The following is a 19,953-nucleotide window of genomic DNA, read 5'->3' on the forward strand; positions in this document are numbered from 1 at the left end:
ACTGTGGAGGTCTTGTGAGTACAGTGACCTCATTTGTGACATGGCATGTTCTCAGAACATGGCAGACCAACACACCAAAATCATCAGTCAGAACTGCTGACATGAAGCAGGATGGATCCATGCTTTTGAGCTGTTTATGCCAAATTCTGACCCTAACGTCTAAATGTCACATCAGTAATTGAGACTCATCAGACCTGACAACATGTTTCAATCCTTATAGTTTCAGTCTTCTGTTCTTAGGTGATTAGTGTGGCACCCAATGTGTTTCTGTGATTCCTTAACCCATTTACTTTAAGTCTCAATGTGTTGTGCCTTCAGAGATGCTCTTCTGCAAACCTTTGATTGAATGAGTGGTGATTTGAGTTCTTGTTGCTTCCTATCACCTTGAAGCAGCATGGCCAATGTCCTCTGACATCAACAAGGCATTTTCACCCAGAGAACTGCTGATCACTGGATATTTTCTGTTTTCAGACAGTTGTAAGCCTCAGCAGTTTCTAAAATACTCAGACCATCAAAGCGAATCAAAACCAGCAACCATCGGAATTTCAAAGTTACTTAATTCATCTTTCTTCCCCATTCTGAAGCTCAGTTTAGACTTCACCAGGTCATTTTGACCATGTCTACATACCTAGTTGCATTGAGTTGATGCTATGTGATTGGCTGATTAAATCTTAGCATTTATGCCCAGTTGAACAGGCATACCTGACAAAGTGGCTGGTGAGTGTATACGTATGTAAAGATAGAGCCATTCTGTTCCGCGTACCCTTTTCAGGGTTGTGGGTGGGGGGGCCTATCCCAGCTGTTTTAGGGCCCTAAGACAGCTGGAATAGGCTCCAGCCAGCTCCAGGATAATTATCCCTAGGCTGGGATAATTTTGCTGATAAATAAAAAGGACTGTGTTCATCCTTCCCTCTAGAAAAAGCAAATCAAAGAGACGGCCGGCTCTTGACATTGAAGAGATTTAGAGTGAAATGACCCATCTGTCAACATGTTGTCAAACATTTCACTGAGAGTCTCTAAAGTGTCCACCTCAAAGCTAAGCACAAAAGTGTTCGAAAAGGCTGTTGTTAGTACCAAAAACTGAAGTGACAGCAGGGAGGTATGCTACTATTATTTCTACTTCTCTGGTATTGGTGAAACTCGAACAGCGGTGCCAGGATAATTATCTCACTCACCAAAAAACAAGCCTCTTCAGTGTTGTTTTGTCAGTAATGAAGGAGGTAATGACGGGTGACCCAGTCTGTCATCTTTTCAATTATTCATTGTCAACTTGAAAAACACAGGAGACTGTACACAGCTTAAGAGATATACAGATTTCTTCTTTATTAAAGCATCTAAAACACAGTAGATCTTTTTTTAAAGTCTACATGCACTTGAATAGATTCCCATTAGCCCACAAATGCCTGTAAGTGATTCCAAAAAATGTTTTATCATCTTGCTCAAGCAAATTTGGTGTCTCGCTTTTTATCGTGCCAGGGGTGATTTCCAAAAATAATGTCCAAATGGGAGTGTAGGTTAATTTCTGTTAATTTAATTAGAAAATTTGTTGATTTTAGAGATGAAAAGCTTTCTGGACAGGCAACGTGAGTTTTCTTCGTGTGTGTGTGTGTGTGTGAGTGTGTATCTTAAAGTTGTCTTCATTATGCTCAGTGTGACATTCTGTATTTATTTCCCATCCCAGCACACACCAGGAATTTCTGGGTGGTGGATGGAGGATATTTTTGCACCCACATATTGGAGTAGGTTAGAGTCATGGGGGAGTTAGAGAATGACTAAAGGTAAATAGAGTGCCTTCGCATACATACATAGTATTATTTTTATGTGTGCGCATTTGTGTTGGTAGAACTGTCAAGACAACACAGAGGGTGATCGGTGTGAACGCTGTGCACCGGGATTCTATGGCGTGGTCCGAGGTTCTCCTGATGACTGTAAACCCTGCGCCTGCCCCCTTACCAACCCACAGAATAAGTAAAATTTCTTGCAACTTATGACTACAAACTCTAAACAATATTAATCTATCATTTTATGCACATTTTCTTTTTTGTCCTCTCTCCTCTCCATCCTTTTTGCAATGTCTGTGAAAAATCTCTTTTCATATCCAGTTTCAGTCCCACCTGTGTAGCAGAGGGGTTTGATGACTACCGCTGCACCGCCTGTCCTGAAGGATATGAGGGCAAACACTGTGAGAGGTCAGACACATACAGAGAAATTCACAAGCATAGAAGTTTAGAAATCATCGGCTTTTAATGTGGACTGCATGGATATTTAAATGCAAAGAACAATACAAGGAATACGAGTTGATGTAAAGTGGAATCCAAAAATCTGAGTCGACCAGTGATAGTTTTAAGAGAGACATTATATGGAAAGAAGATAGTGGCGGTTGCCCCATGCCCATCCCCAAAGAGCCAATCTTCAACTTCATACCAGGCAAACCTGGAAATGCATTGCCAATTGTTTGCACTGATGTGTGCACACATTTGAGATCTTCCTGTTTATTTAGATAAAGTTATAGCCTGATAGAACTATATAGAAATGCTGTCAAGATGGCTGTCAAGTGTCAAGAACTGGGAGTTTCCTTCAAAAAAAATTTTAAGTTAATTTTATTTTTAAGACAATTTTTTTTTCATGATAATTACAATGAGCAAAATTTGAATATTTAGAATGTGCTATGCCTAAATTTTGCTTTAATGACACGCACTTGAGGTTTACATGAAAACGTCTCAGACCTTGGGATCCCACTGTGTGTATTTTGCTGGTGAAATAATTTGTGATAACTTTTTACATATATGTTAAAATTTGGTTAGTTTTGAATACTCTCTCTCTATGTGATCCCCCCCGTTTAGGTGTGCCACCGGTTACCATGGTAACCCAAGGATACCAGGCAGCCACTGTGAGGAGTGTAAGTGTTCCTTGTGGGGTGCGTTGCCCGGACCATGTGACCCTGTCACGGGCCAATGCCGTTGCAGGGTTGGGGCATCTGGGATGACGTGTGACCAGTGCATGGATAGGCATGTGTGTGGACCATCTGGGATCATCTGTAAGACTAACACACAGCTTTTGGTTACTCATTCTTTTGTTTTCTTCATCATTTCATTTTTTTCCTTCATCTTTTACTGTGTTTTTGTTCAGAGTGGTCTAGTATAAAGCATGAAAAAATCAAGAAATAATGTGGCTGGAATTTTTATGCATTTACCTTTAAATTGAAGTTGAGAGATTTTATTATAAAGATTAGTCTGCAGTGAAAGTTACCACCAGTGGTGGAAGTAACCCAGCGTAGCAGCAGGGGGTGTCATGCTTCATGAACCCCACAGACATGCTCTCTGTCTCTTTCTTCTCTGTTCTTCTGTTCCCTTCCCTCTGGTGGCTCACCTGCCTTCATTGTCACCTGATGTTGTGATTTTTACTTTATTTTGGCAATGAAATGCAAATGAACAGTCAGAGCTCCTTTCTCCAGTTGCCATGGGAGACAGGAGATCGTGGCAGAAGTCAGATTCAAGTCATTTAGAAAATAATTTCAATGTCATTTGGAGCTAATTTAAACTTAATATGACCATAATGGCAGGGCCAATTTGGTGCCATTAGCATGTCTAGAAGGAAGTGTATGTGTGCGAGTGAGAGCATAGAAGAAAGGGTGGTAAGACAGAGGCTGATGTGAAATTGCTGCTGTCAGGTCAGTGAGGAAATTGCTTGCTCAGGTCTTTGTGTTCAGACACAAAGCGTGTGTTCATAAATTGGCAGTGCGTGTGCCGCAATGCTCCCTGACACCAAACCGCTCGCCTCTACGTCCAGGCTATAATCACAAGTCCTGATGGTGTACAGAGAATGGAGCGATCACACTGCTGTTCACTTGTTGAAGAGAGATTGCACTCTGCATTTTTTCTGTTTTCTGGCCTTTCTCCCATTCTGTCCAATGCCACTGAGCACTTTTGGAGTCAGAAGTAGTGGAAATGCATGCAGCTCCTAAATTTGCTGTATAATGCTGTTTGCAAAGAATTACCCCTTAATGTCAATAGATTTTGTAATGGGTACATTAGTAAACGTACCCAAAGAAGAAGAAATTCAGGAAGAAAATTGAGAATGAACTGTACACTATCATAACAAAAGACTATATCTGCTTAATAATGGAAAAGAAACTTGCTGGGCATTTTATATAAGCTTTAAAACCAAGATCCACATCACTACATGACATTCAAAGCCTGACCAACAGAATCGCTAGTGTTTGATCTTAACAGGTGGATAGCATTATAGCTATGTAATAAGTCAGGATATAGCTTATTTCTAAATTAGATTTAACTGAACTACAATGTCACTGAAATGGGCTTCCCTATTAAATTAAATAATTCAATTAATTTGTCAACTTTTGACAATGGGAAAATGTTTTAATTGTTGTAACTTTAATTTAGACAAACTGACATCGGACTTATCAGTCTGATGCAAAATAATTGGGAACACAATAGATCACTGAGTATTCAGAAGATGGAGACCGTTGGTGAGTGGAGCAGTTTGACCATCACTGTCCTGTTTTTATGAAACCAGACATCACATGAGGGAAACTGAGGGATATACAGATTCATTTTGGTTTTAGTCCCACCCTGAAATATGTTGTTGTTCTATCTCCTCTTTCACTTTTCAAACTTAAAAGTACTTGACTGTAAAGTCATTAGAAACTTGCTTATTTTGGCCATAAATTTGGTGATTAGTATAACTTTCATGTTATAATCAAACTTCAATGTCCATCTTTTATCTGTCTGTCTATATAAAGTTTTTGTTTTTTTAAAGACACAGGTGGGGACATTTGCGCTGTCGTTTCTGTGAACTTGCTTAGTGCCACACCTTTAAATTCAGTGGTGTTTTGAAACCTACAAGAATTGAAATATACTATACATTTATAGCATGAACTGCATTACATTTGTAACCCTTACAACTCTTATAATCTCATAAAATTTACTATATCAATAGAAGTTTACTATAATTGTCACACTTCAATAGAAAACAGTTACAATATAATATTACACTTGCTTGGTGTAAATATATATATCATTTCAATGGCACACTGGAAATGTTTGCAGTGATAAAACAACTGCAGTTGTATAGTGACTCACACATGTACAATAATATTGTGTATCATTATTAAAATCCACTATCAGCAGACTTGAACCATACTGCTTACAAGCTCCATCTATGTAGTACAAAATGTTTTCCCTCAGTGCTGAAGTTAGTGAATGCAATCCTTCATCAGTGAGCTTCTTGAATAGCTTTGATTTGACAAGCAGCTATTTACTCCCACATACAATGTAGCCTGCATACAGTATGCTGTGTGCGCAGATATGTGTGGGTTTTTGTGTATGCATTAAACTGCATGAACGCATGGGTTTATTTGTGTTTTGCTGTTTTGTCAGAGATTGATAGAGTAGAAACTGTTTTTATTTTATTTAATTTTTCTTTGATTTCCCTTGTCAGAAATTTTAATTTGTGTAATAAATCAGCCTCGGGCTGCAGAAGGCAAAGAAATTCATACACACGCGATATAGAAGAATGTGTGTGTCTTAGTGAATTCCCTGGTGTGCGCCGTGCATATTTGTGTGTGTGGGTGTCTGTCTGTGTGTTTTTAGCCTGCAGTGTGTACTTGTAGTAGGCACTTTTGCCCCTGCGCGCTGAATTTCATGCATCACCAGCCCTGTCTTTCTGATGCCAGAGCCACTTAAACAGAAAAACACAAGCAGTCACCACAGTCCCTTATTGATGTGTTTCTGAGCTCGCCCATATAAACACACATTCAGTTGTAAAAATGCACTCAAAACTCAAACTTTCTCGAAAAGTTAACATGTAAGCTCACACACAGACACAAACCCATAAGGACTGTTTGTGGTTTTAGCTGCCCTCATGACTCACTGCCTTACATCTAACTGTGTGTTTACTTGTTTCTCCAGCCTGCGATGATGAGTGCTCTGGTTTGTTGATCAGCGATATGGACCGCCTGCTACGCATCATCAATGAGGTCACTTTGACGACACCCCTTCCACCACCTTATAAGGTGTTGTACCGATTTGAGAACATGACAGAGGAGCTCAAGGTAAGAAAAAAAATGTGTGAGTAGTTGGAATTTACTTTTATTTAACCCATGTCATAACTACAGTTGGTTTCATTACTTTGACTTACTTCGACCACTCATATGTGGCGTCCCTCAAGGTTCAGTGCTTGGTATTGTTGACCTTTTTTTCACTATATATGTTAGGAACTTCTGTCATGGCTATGCTCATGATAAACAGCTATACTTTTCTATTAAGCCAAGCAACTTCAGTAGCCTCTCCTACCTCAGTGAATGCTTCACTGCCATTACCAATTTGATGCCTTCAAATTTCCTCCATTTGAATTCTGGAAAAACTGAGATTCTTGTGTTAGGAGATGAAATTTTCTCCAGTGAGGTCAGTCATTACACCAGCCCCCCTGCCAACAGGATCAAATATTCTACTGAGAACCTTTTGCATCTTTTTTTGTTTTGTTTTGTTTTGTTTTATTTTGTGAGGCTCCAAGATCCAAATCTTGTTTCTTTCATCTAAGGAACATTTTAATGGGTGCCTTTCCTTACACCCAGTAATTTGAGAATTTTAATACTCACTTTAATTTTCGTCCGACTTAGCCTGTTATTCCTTTTGTTATGATGCATTTCTCTTTTTACTCTTTTTTATTAGAACAGTAGATGCTGGTATCTAATGTTACCAATGGTTGTGACCATTGGTTGCATACTACTTTTTATGAGGCATTTGTTAGGGTTCAATGTTGAGAGAAGAATCCATAAAAACCACAGATCCAGGCGTGTGCAATTTAGACGGCATTTTAATGAACACATGTGTGAGTTCAACAACCCAATCAGTGTTGAACTGTCTTTCTCATATTCAGACAACTGTTTTATGGGGTTAAGAATTGTACAGCCCCCTTTTCTGTTACTAGGCAGATTTACGTCACACTCATGCTTGAATGCTCTATGTAGGGCATACTGATACTCATTATGCATTCTAACACTACTACAACATGGTAGACTTATCTAATGAATCTATTGAGTAACATGTACATGACATGTTATAATACTTCGACTACTTCTGTTTGTGAACCTTTCAAATGCTGCCTTCTTTTTCTATTGTAACTTTTTTTTTTTGGCCTCACTATGATGCGTCAGTCCCTAGTGGGCTCATTACTTCCCCAGTGGTCTAAAGACCACTGGTACAATTATCAAGTCACAGTGAGTCCTACACACACCACAGGGAAATATGTACTTTTGTGTTTCAGCCCTGTGATAGACTGGTGCCATGTCCAGGGCGTACCCCACTTTTTTACCCTTTTCAACTAATAGGCAGCAAACGCCCCTCCCCCATAAATAGCCTCCTAAGTTGGACAAGCAGTATAGAAGGATGCAAAGATGGCTGGATGAATGGATGGAAATGTTTTCTGCTTTGAAGGTTTTACAAAAGAAAATATGTAGTATAACTGCTACTTGGTTTATTGTAAAAAAATTTAAAAAAAAAACCCAAATAGAAAGCATTTTAAAGTGCTGTGTAATCAAATATATGGTCGTACATTGAGATACTCTTGATTTAGCTCACTTAAGATGTTCTGTAGGTAAAGGATTATTCTGCATTAACACTCCTTAGTGAGCTTTTCAAATTTTTCCAAGTGCTTAATTACAATTCCATAAAGTTGCCACATTTATATTGCTAATACACACTGCACTATGAGACAATTTAAATATGTTTATCAGATGTGTTTACAATTGAATTATTTATGTCTTCCTTGCCTTTTGCACGCACTTGTTTATTCTTTTCTTTTTAGCTCTACGGCACAAAGCCAGACAGTTCAAAAGCCTAGCCCAGGGCCAAAATGTGTCAGACATTTCTCTCTATAATTCCTTCATCTCTCTGTTTCTCTCTTGCAGCACATGTTGTCGCGTCAGAAAGCTCCAGAGAGATTACTGCAACTGGCTGACTCCAACCTGGGATCACTGGTTACGGAGATGGACCAGCTACACAGCAGGGTAAAACCTTTGAGTTTTTCTTTTGACTCAAATTTTGTCTCCATCGTTGTCTGCCTTCGTCCTGTCTTTATCCTTGTTTCACTCTTTCTTTGTGTGCAGCCGGAGAGCAAATACACATCGTGACAGGCACTAAGATCATAGTTTAAAGCAACAGATGTGCAGGAAGAACAACTTTTGCATTGTGTCTAACAGTTTTTGCTGTCTGGGATGTGAAAATATAGATATATAGTACTGAGACACTGGGAATTAAGTGCTGCCGTCCACTGAAACATGCAATCATAAATACAGATAAAGGATATAAGGTAAAAACCGAGTTTGTACAATCCTAAAAGTCTTCTCTTACGCAAGCTTTCTTGAACTTTCTTTCAGGAATAGTTCTCCAGGCTTCTTGAATGAGATTCAAGCTCTTCTTTGGATGTTGATTGCCTTTTGTTCCATTCTTTGTCAAGATAATCTAGATTTTAAATGCTAACATATACCAGTATTGTTGAGGGTCTAAGCAGCATTTTACTAATTTTTAAAGCAGATTTTTACACAACTTTTAAATCCTGTATTTCTACATGCATGTTTCTTTTTAGTGGTGTTTCCCATACTATGCAAAAATAATGAAGCTGAAGTGCAGAATAACTTGGTCAAAAATGTCATAAAGGGCATTTTAAGCACTTTATCATGGCAGTTACACTTTAATGGTTTGTTTTTCAAAGCGAACCTGATGTCATGAATAGCTTTCCCACCCTCTGGAGCTCTGTGTTGCTTCTTTTGGCCAGTTATATCCCTCAGCTGGGCACGGATGAGTAGATAAGTGGTTGGATATTAATAAAATAAAGTGGTTGTCACACATGAACTCCAGAGAGTTCCAAAGTTTTCATATCTCGCATGGAATATACAGCTGGAAACACTCTGTTTCAGACAGTTTGGTTTAGTCGAGGGTTTTGCAGGACGGAGGACACCTGACACCTACTCATGTTCTCCCTGAGCCTGCGTAGGTTTTCTTCAGGTACTCCGGCTTCCTCCCACTTTCCAAAGATAGATTAATTGGTGATTCTAAACTCGGTGTGAATGCGGGGTAGATACAGGTCTTAAGCGCACAGATTAAAGTGCTCTTTGAATGTGTGTGAAAGCCCATAGAGTGATATATAAATCCAGTCTAGTTCATTCCATCTATTATTCTGTGGCATCACAGAATAAAAGTTCAGGGCTGCGCTACCTGTTTAAAAATCAGTCCATGCATGAAGGTAATTAAGATGAAGAGTTAACACCCTAAAGTTTCATATACCACATAAATAATGAAGTATTCTACAAACTCTGTCTAATACACGCTCAATTTTTACAATTTTGAGAGTCAAAGTTGTCTGTAAGAGTAGTTTACCAACACAGAAGGGGGAAAAAAAACACTTTTTGAGTGGAGGGGACCTAAAAATACCAAATGGAGAAAAATAACACTCACATTCGTGCTGTCAAGCTGCAGCCTTTTAGGGGCTGAGGCCTTGACATTTGTTGACAGCAATACTATCCCCCACACCCCATCGCGCGCACACACACACACACTCTCACACAAACCAGCTAAAATGATATAGCATGGTCTTGTCAAATCACAACAGTAATTACCTACACTTTCTTTCTGTCAGTGTGTGCGTGTACGTTTTTGCTAAATTGAGTGTATATGGAACTGTTTTCATGTCTGTCAAAAATGCATCCGTCTCTTGTTTTCCTGGTCCTTTGTGAGCATGTTATTGTCTGATATTTTGTTTTCATTTCATGTCAGTAATTCATTAATCCTTATATTTGTTGGCACAGTATTATTTTTTTATTTTTTTTTTCTCATCCTTCTTTTTTCCGCTCCATAGAAGTCGATACGTTCACTTATTCAGCAGTTGTTCATTATTTTATAACGTATATGTCTTTGTGTATAGGCCACTAAGGTGTCTGCTGATGGAGAGCAGGTTGAGGATGATGCTGACAGGATTCATAAACGAGCCGAGGACCTGGAGCAGTTCATCAGGGACACACTGCTCGGAGCTAAAGGTAGCAGAAATGAGAAGCACCTCCACCCTATTAGCTTCCTCTATATCCTGCCAACTGGGATTTCAGGATTTATCTGTCTATTGTCTCACTAGTTTCATCTGTCATTAGAGTACATTTCATTAAATTAGAGAATATTACACGTAACAGATCCCAATGGGAAATTTGGGTTATTACATTTCAGGAGAGTGGGACAGAAGAGTATGAAAACGTAATGAAATGAATAATTATCATGACAGAACACATTAAAAACTCCATTTAAATAAAGATGCACCATCTTCAGAATGACACTGAAGTTGAATTGCACATAAAATAATTACTGTGATAAGAGCAGTGTCATTACAACCAAGACTCATTTCGGCATTTGCTCGGAGTAAACAGCTTGTATTCGTTCTATTCGATCATTATTCTTTGAAAGTGTGACATCTTCAAAGTGAGGCAAACAAAACATCTTAGTACCCCCTTGTAAGATCACTAATGGAAAACGTAGCTCAAACACAGTCGCTGATGGGCCAGCTGCCAGTGCTCTGTGCCAGCTGCTGGAGTAAAGTGTTGCCTGACCAATAAAGACAGATCCAGCAGGCTGCAGCATCGCTAACCACGGTGATAAAGAGAGCACCTACCAAGATAATTGGGTGCAACAACTCAGTTGGCTTTGTTCGTTTTGTAGGTAGTTGGCAAGCAACTGTTCCATTACCTTGAAGAGTAGCTTCATGTGGCAAAAGAGGCTTCTAAAGCACAATCTAGCACATGTGCACATGAACTACAGTGCTACACAAAAATCTTGAGCCAGAATGCCTTTCTTTTACTCGGAAAATGGGAAATATGTGCAGTGATTTATTGAAATGTGACCACATAATTATAGCGAAATAAACTGTACAAGGTAAAAACAGTTTGTACAATTCTAACAAGCTTAATGCACTACAAAATCAATATTTGGTATGAGCACCTTTATTCTTCAGCACAGCCTGAACTCTCTTAGCCAGGTTTTCTTAGAATTTCTTTTAGTCCTCACGAATAGTTCTCCAGGCTTCTTGAAGGACATTCAAAGCTCTTCTTTGTTTAAAAAATGCTGAGGTCCGGGGTCGTTGTAGGCCATGTCAGTGACTGATGGTGGTGCATTGTGTATGCTTTTATTGCCCTAGCAGTGTTCTTGGGATCATTGTTATGCTGAAAAATGAAGCAGTTGTAAATCAGACACTTTTTCCAAATTGAATTGCCCGATGGATCAAAACTTGATGGCATTGTTCTGTGTTCATAATTGTTCATAATACCCAGTTTTGACAAGTTACCCAACACCGCTGTCTGAAATGTAGCCCCAAACAATGATAGATCCTCCACTATGTTTTATAGATGGCTGTAGCCACTCACTGTTGTACCTGCTTCCTGACTCCATGTATACATCTCTCTATACATTTTGACAATGCCTTGTTGCAATGTCTGCTTCTTGTGGAATATGGGACACCTCTTAAAAATTGCGTCTTCCACTGAGATGGTTTCTGACGAACAGTACATGGATAAACTGAAGGGCCAGATGCATCTGTTACGTGGTGCTTGTGTTTGCTTAGCATATCTCGGACTGCCAAGCAAGCAAAATATTGGCATTGCCTAACAATACAATTTCAAACTAGCTGTTTGCTAAGTTGTCTGTTATGTCTAAACACAACACTAGTTCATTCCTTGACTTCGGTGCCTTTTTTACACTTGAATCATTCATAGTTCAGTGTTTAGGGCCTTAACATACAAAAAAGGAAGAAAAAAACATTCCTCTGAAAATTGTCTGCTACAAGGAAAGAACTGAAAATGAGTGAAAAGCAGCCAATGTCCAAATAGACATTTTGTAAGACCTTTAGAAAGCCTGGAAAACTGTTGATCAGGAACACTTTAAGAAGTTACTCTTTCTCCCGAGAAGAACAGATCAACACCTTTGCACAATACTCAGTCATGCAGGTCATGGTAATCTAGAGGCTTGGAAAGAAAGCGACTGGATTGAAAAGTACTGTACTTGTTCAATCACAAATGATAGCTTGAGCAGCATTGCTCATGCATACACGCATTCATGTTTCACTTTTTTTTTTTTTAAGATTTGTTCCCACATTGGCTTTTTTAAAATATATTTTTTCATGGTAAATGTTCAGCTTGTGTTCACCAGCTCGTTGCAGTGGTGCTAAGTATGTACTGCAGAGTGGAGTTTAAAGGAAAAAACAATAAATAATAAAACAATAAAGCATTTTTGCTGTGTCTTAATAAGAGGCAAGAGAGCGGTGAATCAGAACGGTGAGGTTTCATTTCAAAAAATTAGAACAACAAGCTTGTAGCTCGGAAGTAAATCTTTGTAGGTTTAAGAATTCAAACAACCCTGTTCCTTTGATTCACTGTTTACAGAATAATGTTGGCTTACAGCACCTTTAAATTAAATTTCAGTTAATTAAAAACCAAATACAACTTAAAGGTATTTCTGCACTTTTATTTGTTTGTTTGAGTTCTTCATGCTCTGGTGTCTTTGTTTAACCACAAATCATATATTATCCATGTAGTCACAGATTTAGGGATAAGTACTGTCCAAAAGCAGGATGCTGGTGTAAAAGATTCTCTCAGAACTTTGCAGTTTTTTCCAGATGGTTTCCTCCAGCAGTGACGACTTCAGGCAGATTGCTTCTTTCTTTGGCTCTCTCTTACGCACACATGCGCCCACACACACACATGCACACACAAATATATACTCTGCATATGTAACTAGCAGGTCACTCAATTCAGCTCCAGTGTCCTTTTTTTTTGCTGGTGCAGCTGCTGCATCTCCTCCTTCAGCTCTGTCAACAGTGGCTTCGTGACCAGCTTGTGATTAGTTTTCTCCTTTGACTCAACACAAAATAAACACAACAGATGATAACTCAAGTCTAAAAGAGGTTTCACTGCTTTGTTTAGGGATTCCAAGCCATTAGCAGTCTTCCGTGTGGGAGTGGATGAGAATTGAGCGTGTAGCTTTTGAGCTTTTGTTTAGCCAAAAGTGCTTTTTCCCTTCATGCTCTTCTTTACCTACTATTACAGCCGACACCACACTTAGTCCCTGTTGTTTCAGTATTAGCCTTAAAGCGGACTACTACACTTTTTCTCTGGTAGTTGCAGTGGTGGAACAAAAAGAAAATGGACAAAGTTTTGAATAATGAAGTTAGTTTATGTGCAAGTTATCCCTATAAAGACTCTGAACTATCCTAAATGAACAGTTTCGAACAATCCTTTGTACTCTTGGTTGTGTATGTCACTGAGATTATATCCCTGATGTGGTTATCCCTGGCACATGGCTCTTGCCATGGGAAAATCAGCCCATTTGTAAAGCCTCTGTTTACAAGGGACAGCCAGCAGTGAACTGGCTATTTGGGCACTAGCTTAAACAGTTTGTTGCAGACAGCGGGTGGACTCAGGTCCAGTGTGGGATGAACTGTGAAGAAAGAAAAGCTACTCCCCTGTTTTTCACATTTAACAAAGTAAACATCAGTGACACAAGTCAATGCAGTGTGCCATCACCAAGATATTTTTTTTAACCCAGTGCATGTTTGGCATTAGAAAAAGCTGCCGATTTAAAACAGTCTCCAATGACTTGTTTTTGAACTCTCATTTTTAGATAAACTTTGCTGTCACAAAACTGTTTTTTTTCCCTATTCTGAGTTTTTTTTATGACTTGTATTCATGCTGGCTGGAAAAAGGTGTTTTAGCATGGACAAAAGACATGGACTTGGACAGAAAAACTAAAAACACTGCAGCTCCATGGCAACCACCCAAACTTTATCTGCTGATAAAAGCTCCATAGCGAGCGAATAAGTGGATCTTGAGTGCAGGTTGGTTTGTCACCTGTTTCCACAGTCGCTCCCTGTTGTCTAATGTGTTGTTCTCTGTATTTTCCCTTTCAATAACCACTCCAGTTAGACAGTCAAAGCTTTAAAAAATAATAATATTCTGGTTGGTGAAAATAGTTACATATGTGCGTGTGTGGCTCTAGTTTTAGTCACTTTATCCTGAGCAACTGTAATTGAATTGTACTTAGGCTTAGCACATATAAATCTATTTATAAGTGGCTCTTCCTCCCCTTTGCTGATATTAGGTGGGAACAAAAAACAAGTGTGCTCTTTATAAAACTGTGTAGTCAAATAATTAATTATTTTGATTTCCACTATGAAAATTTTATGGCTTGTGAAATGAAAGAAAGTTACTAAACCAACCCATTCTGGCTGGCTGTGATGAAACTGTCCTCTTCTTGTTGTTGCTCCCAGCTCTCTGGCCCTCTGCCTAATCATTGTGTGATTATGGTTGTGTGTGTGTGTGCGTGTGTGTGTGTGTGTGTGTGTGTGTGTGTGTGTGTGTGTGTGTGTGTGTGTCTGAGAGAGGAAAAGAGAGACTGTGTCGCAGCTCACTGGATGATTGAGAGCAGCAATTAGAGACTTAATTAGTGGCTATCACAAACGCGTGCGCATGCACACACACACACCAGATACACAAACACTGATGCCAGTGTACACACATTCATACAGCTGCGCATGCACAGCCATACACAGACACACATGCACACACATAATAATACTGTACACACTTTTCTCTGTGTGCGTGCCTGTGTTTACTAGATAGCATAATATGATTCCATCCACGTTTTAAGTGTTTAATTGGCTTTTAAATCCTACTATGTAATTATATGGCTGTGACACACACTTACAAACTCATAGACATACGCACACACAAATGCAACATGCGCACACATACACACATGCAGTACAGCTGTTCATTAGCATGATGGCTTTACTTCTGTCTTGGCTCTAATCACGTCATGTTTACATTTTAAATGAGCGGAAATGCTGCATTGCCACAACTGCGCACACATTCACTCAGGCCCACCCGTACACAGACACCTTCCAAACACTCACATACTCCATTTAAGTTTGAACTTACTTTAATCATATTGTGTTTACATTTCAAATGAGAAAGGATCGCAGCATTACAGCAGACACATAAACCACACAAACACACATTCCGTTTTTCCCTCTTCTGTTTTCCTTTTGCACAAGCAAATACACAGACACACTTCTCATTAGGTTGCAGCAGTTTGAATATCGTTGTGAGCCATAGAGTTTTTTTTTTGTTTTTTTTTACTGTATTTTCATTATTGATTAGTTTGAGATTTCACTGGCTGTAATTTAATTAAAGAGGGGCAGACAAACTCCTTTCCTTTGAATGGTGCTTTAGGAGAAAGCGTGTGCGTTTGTGTGTCTTACTGTCAGACTTTGCCAAAGACAGAACGTCCATCAGGTTTGGCGTGTTCATCTGTTTGGCTGTGGTACATCTGTGTATATATGTAGATGATTTCTGTGTGCACAGAAGCGATGCTGTTTTCTGCATTTTTAAATTCTGCTTTGCAGCTGTTGGCAGGAATGAAAACAACAAAATGTAGCTTCTCAAACTGTCCCTAGCATCTACTTCTGTCACACCAGTCCTCTGCATGTCCTCCTTCACTCCTATGTGGTCATCCTCTTTTCCTCTGGCCTGGCAGCACAGTGTTCAGCAACCTTTGTCCAGTACATCCACTATCCCTCCTCTGCACATGTCCAAACCATCTCAGCCTTGCCTCTCTAACTTTATCTCCAAACTGCTCAGCCTGAGTTGTCCCTCTGATAATTCTACCTTATAATAATGCTGTGGACTGAACAGGCCGGATAATACTTGAAAACACTCAGTGTTTCCATCATTAGATTAAAGTCATACAGGTTTAGAAAATTCAATCTGTGGATGATGAATTTAGTATTTTGAGCAGTTTCCGTCCACTACTTTGGTGATGGCTGAAATTTCTCAGCAGCTAATGGATTGCCATGAAATTTGTGCTGAATCATTTGCTGAATCATCGTTTTCCACGGGTGTCAAGTATATGGCCCTTGGGCCAGAACGTGCTCATCAAATTGCCCAATTTGTCTCATAGGAGGGTTTGGGGAAAGTGTGACAGATTCAGAGGAGGAAATAATGTTTGGAGTTTTTACTGCATTTTGGATTCAGTCATGCAAGTGACTTTCTGAACTAGGAATTTAATTTGAGCCAGAGATCAGAATTATTGTCAGTGTTACGAACTGACAAAGACGTGCTCTTGTGTGTTTCTTTGTAGTGACAGTAAACTGACTGAATGTGGAAAATTGAGGCATGTTGTTGAAATTCCAATGATATTTCTTAAGAGTGTCCACTATCCATTTTGTAAATGAACAGTTTGCCTGGTGTGAACATTTTCAGAATGTATTTTTACTTCTTTGCAGTAAACAGGACATTTTTTCATGTTTTTATCCATCTTTATGGAGTTATTTTGCTTACACAATTGGGCTGTATATTGCCTATACACTAAAAGGAGACTGACCCTCTCGGTATAGGCTGTTAGCCTTGTATATAACAGACTAACTACTGAATGATGTCAAAGAAGCTGATCATAGTGACAAACCCACAAAGAACTGACAGAGAAATCTTTAGCTCTGACAAATAGATTAGACTCTCCCTTTCATGCACCAAGCTCTGGTGTGTTAATGTTGTTTTTAAACTAAATTTGATCATCTAACAACTGAAAATACCCAGATTATTTTCCCAGGAGAGAGTAAAAAATAAAACTGAGCTAAAATATAAAGTGAATATGTCATTAAAGGAATTGCTGGTCAGTGTGTAAACTGACTTCATAAGCTGATTACGTGTGAGTGGTGTGTTTCAAAGCTTGTTTTGAAGTTCTTCTGCTCTTGGTTGCTGAAAGGTTCGTTAGTGAAGCTAAGCAGAACTGTTAAGGTGACTAAAATAAAAACATCTGAACTTAATAATACCTATATATTTTTAAAGTATAAAACTTCATTATTAACCCTGAGGAAATTTCAGTGAATCTGAAATGCTTGTAAAACTGTGACTGCATATACTGAGTCTGTCCACCTGCCGTGTTCTAGATTCAGACTACTTTCACATTGTGTCTTTGTGTCCAGACCTCGAATCAAAGGCTGCTGAGTTGAATCAGTCTCTTTCACGGAGAGGTGGGACTCCAGAAAAAAGCCTGAGCGAGATGAAGGAGGAGATCCAGGCTATGCTGCATGAGATGAGGCAACGACAGCTGGGAGGGAAGAAAGTTATTGCAGAGGAGGAAAACAAGTATGGAAACACATGAACACATATGTACAGAGGTCATGTTTTTCTCTCTCCCACACACACACAAAAAAGGAAAACTAAGTGAACAGACCAGCCATTGTTTTAGACATGTGCAACGGAGTGTGTGCAAACCATAAGGTGGTAATATACAGAGATAAAATATGCTAGCAATCATGTCTGAGTACAAGAGAAAAAGTGAGCATCCATGCTATGGGCACTTTTTGAGGATGCTTGATGTTTCTCTTTCTGTAACGGTGGAAATCACAACAACCAGACAAAAAAAATCTATGATCAAGCACTGGGTGATTGTGGGAAGGAAAAACTCCCTTTAATCAGGAAGAAACCTCCAGCAGAAGCAGATTGAGATAGAAGCAACCATCTGCTGTGACAGGTTGGGGGATGAGGGTGAAGCGAAATGAAGAAAGGAGAGCATGGGGAGACAAGACAAGAGTCCATATAGGAGAGCGAGGACACAACAGTGCCATGTAAACACACAAAGAATGAATTGAGGTGAGTGGAGATGAAGTGCCCAGTACATCACAAGTCCTGCAGCAGCCTGAACCTATATCAGCATAACCAATGGATGCTGAGGGTCAAAAGTATAAGCTTTATCAAAAGGCCAAAGTTTAAAGTCTAATCTTAAGTCTGTCTAACAAATTCAAACCGGGAGCTAGCTCCACAGAGGAGGGGCCTGATAGCCGAAGGCTCAGCCTCCCATTCTGCTTTTAAATACCACAAAGTGCTCTATTAAGATAATATAGTACTACTGGCTCTTTAAGATGTGAGGAGGCCTGATTGAGGAGGATATGAGGGGACTTTCTACAGTAAATGGGATGGTTCTAATATAGCACTTTTACTCGAGCACTCAAAGCGCTTTATACAACATTATACATCACCCATTCATTCAAGCACTTTTTTCTGTCCTTAAGCGCTTCCTGTCTAACATTCAAACACATTCACACTAAGATGGAGGCATTGGAGAGCAACTTGGGGTTAGTATGTTTCCCAAGGATATTTGGCATGCAGACCTGGAGCAGCCAGGGATCAAACCACCAACTTTCTGATTAGTATATGACCTGCTCTACCACCTGAGCTACAGAAAATGTGAGGAGAATGACTTTAAATTCAATTCTTGATTTAACCGGAAGCCAAAGAGAGACGCCACCATCTGGGAAATATCATCTTGCTGCAGCGTTTTGGATCAACTGAAGGGTTTTCTGAACAATCTGGTTATATTGGATTATAATAGTACAGCTTGAATGTTATGAATGCTTATTTGATTCACAAACTCGCTTTTCAGCATCACTTTGAAACATGTTTCTAAATTTAGTGATAATGAAGAGATAAAAGGATGCAGATGAAAGAAATCAACACATTTGTTTGATGTGACTCCAAGATTCCACCAGTTATTTTGCTCTCACTCGTTCAAGACTTTGCATTTACTTTGAGCTGTTTTTACTCATGAAATCGTGAGTCGTGCCAGGACATTGTTCCAATGTGTACAAAACACTCTGCTTCAGAGATTTTCTCTCACTTGTAAATACTCTGTTTGATTTTAACAAGGTTGCTGCCTGGGTAGAGTGTGCATAAGGCAGGAAGTAAGAAACAAATTGGCTTTTTGCAAATTCACCTTTTGTATTGTCACAAAGTGGACATTTCTACTTATAGTTTGCAGTAAATTAGTTTGGAAACAAATTAAACTTGTGTGTAATTACTTTGTAAATGCACTATGTTTGTCTGTGGCCATTTAAATACAGAAAATTCTGCCGCGTGTATTGATAAAGTAAACTGCAAATGATGTCAGACTTGATATTTTCAAGAGTTAGAAACTAGTTTCATTTAGATTCTAATTGTTTATGGAACTTTCCGTGAATGCCAGGAATAAAAGAAAATCGCCTTCATTTGTAAAACAACACAGCACTGAGTATTTGGAAAATGGTTAGGTAATATGTAGAGGTTAAATTAGGCAAACCCATCATTCCTTTGATTGTGATTGATTTCTTTCTTTTTTTGGACACTGGGTATCAGATGTAAACCACTTCCACTTACAGAGATCGGATTGCTATGTGTCCTAAAGCCCTGTTGATGTTTCCCCCTTTGCGTTCCCACACTTTCTGTCTCTCTCAATGCATTTGATGGAATTAGTAATCTATTCCCATCCTCCCTCCTTTGCTCCCTCTCTTTGTCTGTCTCTTTGAGCAGTAAATGTTGACAAGGTCGATGAGTTAATTAAAAGTATCACCGCAGGGGCAGAAGCGGAGAGAGACACAGCCATACAAAGAACAGGTAGTGAGAAGAAAAGTCACCGAGGGACAGGGGAACAGCTAACAGATGGACAGCGAGTTGTGATGGGATAACGTGAGGAAAAACAGAGACAAAGAGAAGTTGCCACTGCTATTCAGTGACTTGTCTGTCAGTTCACAGTGCATTATTTCACTGAACCCTGAGGGAAGCAAAGAAAACTGGCAAAAAACAAGTGCTAAAATGAGCAAAGCTGGCACAATTATGCATATTGTTTATATTTTATGTAAATATGCTGTTCAAAAAACTTTGCAGTGTGCTGCAAATGTCACTTTCATTCACATGCAGCATTAGTATATAATGATGTTGTAATAATTAACTGTTAGATGCGCCTGTTATATTTTTTTAACTTTGACTTTCTCTTGCTATTCTCCACAGGGTTCATTAAATTTTCATCAGATCAAATCATTACCTTCCATATGTCCCCAAAATTATATGAAATTGTCCTCTGAGTACTC

The 19,953-nt window shown here is 39.1% G+C and overlaps 1 protein-coding gene across 7 annotated transcripts in view; it reads left to right on the plus strand.

Annotated features, from left to right (window-relative positions):
• lama2 (laminin, alpha 2) overlaps positions 1-19,953 on the plus strand; it is a 202,470-nt gene that overhangs the window by 144,550 nt on the left and 37,967 nt on the right. For 5 of the 7 annotated variants that reach the window (XM_039599289.1, XM_039599293.1, XM_039599291.1 and 2 more), the window contains exons 33-39: positions 1,844-1,968; positions 2,103-2,189; positions 2,844-3,037; positions 5,931-6,073; positions 7,931-8,029; positions 9,943-10,054; positions 17,035-17,197. In XM_039599289.1, coding sequence (XP_039455223.1) covers positions 1,844-1,968; positions 2,103-2,189; positions 2,844-3,037; positions 5,931-6,073; positions 7,931-8,029; positions 9,943-10,054; positions 17,035-17,197 — 923 coding nt within the window. The remainder of the gene's footprint in view (positions 1-1,843; positions 1,969-2,102; positions 2,190-2,843; positions 3,038-5,930; positions 6,074-7,930; positions 8,030-9,942; positions 10,055-17,034; positions 17,198-19,953) is intronic. The other 2 variants (XM_039599294.1, XM_039599295.1) reach the window with 1 other exon arrangement.

This window comes from Oreochromis aureus, linkage group 15, assembly GCF_013358895.1.
Source record: "Oreochromis aureus strain Israel breed Guangdong linkage group 15, ZZ_aureus, whole genome shotgun sequence".
Taxonomy (NCBI): Eukaryota; Metazoa; Chordata; class Actinopteri; order Cichliformes; family Cichlidae; genus Oreochromis; species Oreochromis aureus.